Here is a 4761-nt window from a genome sequence, read left to right on the forward strand (position 1 = left end):
GGTATTCTTGCTCTTTGCTCACTACATTCCGCTGTGCAAGTTCTTCATCCGTTGTGTGCAACGTTGTTGTGTGAATTGTTCAAAAACATAAATATTATTTTGTCTTAAGGGGAGCCTAAGGCACAATTGAAGAGAAGAGATTCTCGGTCTTAGGAGGAGCCTAAGACTCAGCTTCGGAGAAGGAGTTTTCCATCTTAGGGGATCCTAAGATTCATCAGTAAAGGGAGTTCTCCATCTTAGAAAGATAACAACGTTGAAAGAAGTTTCAACACATTGTCATGAATTGAAGTGTTCAATACTAATATTACCAAACATTTGGGGAGCCTAAATACATTTGAGAGGGAGCTCACATCTAGGAGGGAGCCTAGATGATCAATGAGTTAAGCTCTACATGAGTCACTGTAGTAGTTGTGTATTGTAGATAAGTATTGTGTTATCTACTGCCTAACTCTTTAATATTAGTGAATTATCTTTCCAAGCACATTCCCCTCCAAATGTAGGTAGATTTTACCGAACTGTGTTACCAACTTCTGCGTCATTTTAACTACTTACTTGGTGTTGGTATTTTATTGTTACATTTGTTGCTAGTGCTTTCCTTTTAACATCTGCATTTGTGCGACGAGTCAACTCAACTCTTTTTCATATTTGAATTGATTTTGAGTTAGTTTTAAATGAAATAAGGTGATAATAGTTAAAAGTTACTCATTAAATTGAACCATTTAAAATTTAAAATTTTAAATAAATATAAATATTAATTTGATCAAGTTTTGATGGATATAACTCTAAAGTACAAGAATATAAACTAATTTTTTCCATAAGAATTACAATTGCACCATTAATTGGTAAACTTATTAATAAAATGTTATTATCCTTGTATTCGAATTTTTGTCCAATTGAGCCATGTTTAATTTGACTACTCATTTCTCAAATTTTAAATAAAAAAAAATCAAAAGATAAAATAGTTTAATTAGCACTGGCTTTAGCAAAATTGTTTACTAAAAATGTAATAAATGGAAAAGAGATTTATAGTGATCTGTTCCACATCCTTTTCCTCAATAAATACCATAAAGAAACGGAAAGCTTCATGCATTCAAAACAAAAGATTTACATTAATTGTTGATAAAAACGACATCCACTTTTTTCCCCCCTTTCTCGTTGTCAACAAAACTGATCTGCTTTATTTCTTCCAAACATTAATGTGCTTATTATGTTTGTAATTAAATTAATCCCAAGTGGGTTTCCTTTATTAATAAACTAATCCTTATTTTTCTACAGAATCAGCAAATCACAAGCAAAGTTAAAATTTTGAATTCCATGGTTGTCGAATCTTCCATATACAAAATTTCTTTTCTTTTCTTTTCTTTTCTTTTTTTTTTTTTTTTTTAATGTTTTGTTTTGTTTTTATTCTTCACTGTTTCAACAACATTTTTCTCGTCATCCAAATAGAAAAATTTCTAGAATTGTTACGAACAGTACAAAGAAAAATTTCCAGAATTAGGCAGGCGGATAAGATGGTGTTGTGTCTTTGTCTAATTTTTTTTTTAATAAAAATTTCGAGAATCTTATGAAGCCGCATGCTTTGCCGTCTTCAATAGTATTCAATCTTTGTTTAATAATGTAATTAATTTGTGTTAAATTTTTTAATAAGCCCAAAAATGTTGACCTCCGTCGACACCGCTGAGCAAGTCCGTCCAAAGATAACGATTTCTGGCATCTCTCCACGTGGAACTTCCATCCAGCCGGTTGCGGGTTTGCCGACTTGTCGTTTAATTAAAAGTAATAAACCCATAAACCCAAAGTTTTAATTTTTATCATTTAATCCAACATATTAAAAAAAGTAAAAAAAAAAAAAAAAAGTTGAATAATATAATCTCCGTACGTTACATTGTCAATTTTCGATATAAATTTGACCCACGTTGCATTAAGTTAGTTGGGAAGTGTGAGATATATGAATGGACGGCCTGCACTTCTAACTAAGTAGACCCATTTGGCGAACAAGGAAGCTGTATAGAAAGAGACTTCCTTCTTTCGTTCTTCTCCTCTTATCTAATAATCTTCATCTTCTTCCTCATCTTCTTTCAATCTACCGATACAGAATTCAGATGGGGAATTGCCAGGCGGTTGATGCGGCGGCTCTGGTTATACAGCACCCAAGTGGCCGGATTGAGAGGTTGTATTGGCCGGTGGTGGCTAGTGAAGTTATGAGGACTAATCCGGGTCACTATGTTTCTCTTATAATTCCCTTGCCTCAATCTGAGGATGATAATCGGGAGCCCAAGACGGTGCGTTTTACTCGTGTCAAGCTTCTCCGGCCAAATGATACTCTTGCTCTTGGCCATGCCTATCGGCTTGTTACCACTCAGGGTATACTGCCTCTTTTCCATTTTTGCTTTTTGAAGGTTTTTTACACTTTCCCTTCTGTTTAATAAGTTCAGCCCTTTTGACGTTTTGTTTGGAACTTGCAGAGGTTATGAAGGTGTTGCGGGCTAAAAAGTATGCAAAATCTAAGAAGCTACTGCCGGAATCGGAAGAGAAGCCGCAAATGGCGTCGGAGAAGCGGTCTGCCGGTGGCGAATTAGAAGATACTGAAAAGAACCAGCAGGTAACCCAATTTGTTTCCTTTTTGAATGAGAATTGATCACTGCAACAGAAAGTGAAAAAGTCAAATATGATTGTGATTGGAGGGGTCATTTCCAACTTGAAGAGATTTTTTGAGATAAAATCATACCAATAATCTTTCTGAAAAAAACATTGCAGGCAGTCAAACATGAAAGACATCGAATCAGAACACCAGTAGCAAACACCACTGCGGCGAGGTCAAAGGCTTGGAGACCATCATTGCAGAGCATCTCTGAAGCTGCCAGCTGATTTATGTTTCATACTTTTTTCTACATCATAACAAGCAAGAGTGGTTCATACGACAGAATGGAGGAGTTTGATTTAAGATGCTCGTTGATGGCAGAGAAACATCCCAATTTACTGAAAGTTAGAAGATTCAGAGAGAGCTTGAAAATGGGTATCCAAGTTTCCAATTCAGTGTAAAACCACAGCCCCAGAATGATTCATGTATTGCAATTGCAACAAATAAGCCATTTGTATAGCAACAACAAAGATATCAATGAAATTGACACTGTGTTGGAGTATCTTTGTGATGATACACACATTTGTTCCTCCATCATCTTCAACTCAAGAGCAAAGATAACAGAATCTAGATATAAATACAAGGATCTTCACAAATGTAACAACAAGAAACAAATCATTTGAGCCTTCCTTTGAAGTTCCAAATGTTCCAATCATGATCTAGATGGTTTTGAGCCCATAGGAGCGAAGTTCTTGCGGCCAAAGCCGCTCCAGGTAATTTCCTCTCGTTGAGAGCAATAAACATATTAGTGAAAGGCTCCACTAATAATGTCCCAGGACCTCCGTACTCCACATGCAAGTATTCACCAAATATCTGCTCAAAACTTGCAAGTACATTCATGTTAAGCTCACTTAAATCCGGACAATTGAATTCAAATTGGAATATTTATTCAGTTTTGATTTGAAAAATCAAAATGCAAGAAGCATATCAATAATGGCAGCACTGGTCAAACATTCAGAAAAATTCAGCGCATTTAATGGAAGCTGTCTTGGAAATAGTGATCATCCTGTTGCTCTATAGGAAGGTCCGATGTTTCCTCAGGGCTCAATTATTGAACTGTTGGGAAATAAATCTCATGCCATTGAAACATGAAGGAAAAAGCACAACTAAAATAAAACAATCGCCTCATTTGATTTACACATTTACTCAAACAGGTAGCCGCCCAGACATATGCTTCAGCCCAATACAAATGAACTCAAAATTATAATTACCAAATAAACAAATTATAATCTTTTCAATCTAACAGTCTGGAAAATCAATAAAATGATTACCTTCGAGCAAACATCCACAACCGAATCGAGGTCGTTCCCAAATGTTTCACGATCCTTCGCTAGTTTCTTCGATAACTGCTCCTTAAATTTCTGGGTTTCCTGCACAAAGCGACCAAATGTATTAATCAACTCGACCACATAACGCAAAACCGAATGAATTCGAGTAAACAAAGAAGCTACGGGGGAAAAACTTACAACTTCTGCAAATTCTGGTATCGGTTCTGGGTAAACATAGCTGGCCGGGATCGGGGTGGCTCTGTAAATGAACGACGAGGTTAAGGTATAATTAACGAAGGGCTTTACGAAAGAAGGAAAAGTGGAAAATATTGGATAGTGAAGACCGTTGAAGCTTGTGATCTTGGCGGGAGAAACTGCAATGGCCAAGACCAGAGCGCAACCGTAAGGCGCCATTGGATGGGGTTATCCCGCCACTAAGCTAAGCCCTAATTTAGTGTGCCGTCGATTTCTAAAGCCCATAGAGAGTCCATTGATTGATCTTGGGCCGAAGCCCAGCTACCTTTGGGCCTTCTGCCCTGACTGGCCGAAGCTCAAAAGCCCACCAAATTAACCAGGTGTGAATGGGCCAAATTCAGCCCAGGTGTCTAAGTTTAGTGTCTCCAATTAATGGACAGCATAATTTAATTAAGTAGAAAAAAGTGGAAATTTTCTAAAAGGAAAAAAGGATAAATATTAAATAAAATTTAGGGAAAACAAGAGAAGTAGATGATGATGATGAAAGTAAGGAAGATAAATAAATAATAATGATTAAAAAGAAGACCTTTTAATTTGTCCACTCTAGGCCTTGGAGAATGGAGAGTCAGGTCCATACACGTGCTGACATTGGAGCAT

General features: G+C 36.5%; 2 protein-coding genes across 2 annotated transcripts; one reads left to right on the forward strand and one right to left on the reverse strand.

Annotated features, from left to right (window-relative positions):
• Nucleotides 1–1932: 1932 nt before the first annotated feature.
• On the forward strand, nt 1933–3143 carry LOC120080927. Its single transcript, XM_039035609.1, has 3 exons — nt 1933–2364; nt 2466–2602; nt 2758–3143. The coding sequence occupies exons 1-3, from the start codon at nt 2103–2105 to the stop codon at nt 2866–2868; spliced, it is 510 nt and encodes a 169-aa protein (XP_038891537.1). The 5' UTR covers nt 1933–2102; the 3' UTR covers nt 2869–3143.
• A 76-nt stretch (nt 3144–3219) lies between these two features.
• LOC120080926 (protein PLASTID REDOX INSENSITIVE 2, chloroplastic-like) lies at nt 3220–4761 on the reverse strand. Its single transcript, XM_039035608.1, has 3 exons — nt 4108–4761; nt 3913–4011; nt 3220–3454 (listed from the first exon to the last, which is right to left on the reverse strand). Exons 1-3 carry the CDS (start codon nt 4321–4323, stop codon nt 3257–3259), a joined length of 513 nt encoding a protein of 170 aa, XP_038891536.1. The 5' UTR covers nt 4324–4761; the 3' UTR covers nt 3220–3256.

Source organism: Benincasa hispida, chromosome 7, assembly GCF_009727055.1.
Source record: "Benincasa hispida cultivar B227 chromosome 7, ASM972705v1, whole genome shotgun sequence".
Classification (NCBI taxonomy): domain Eukaryota; kingdom Viridiplantae; phylum Streptophyta; class Magnoliopsida; order Cucurbitales; family Cucurbitaceae; genus Benincasa; species Benincasa hispida.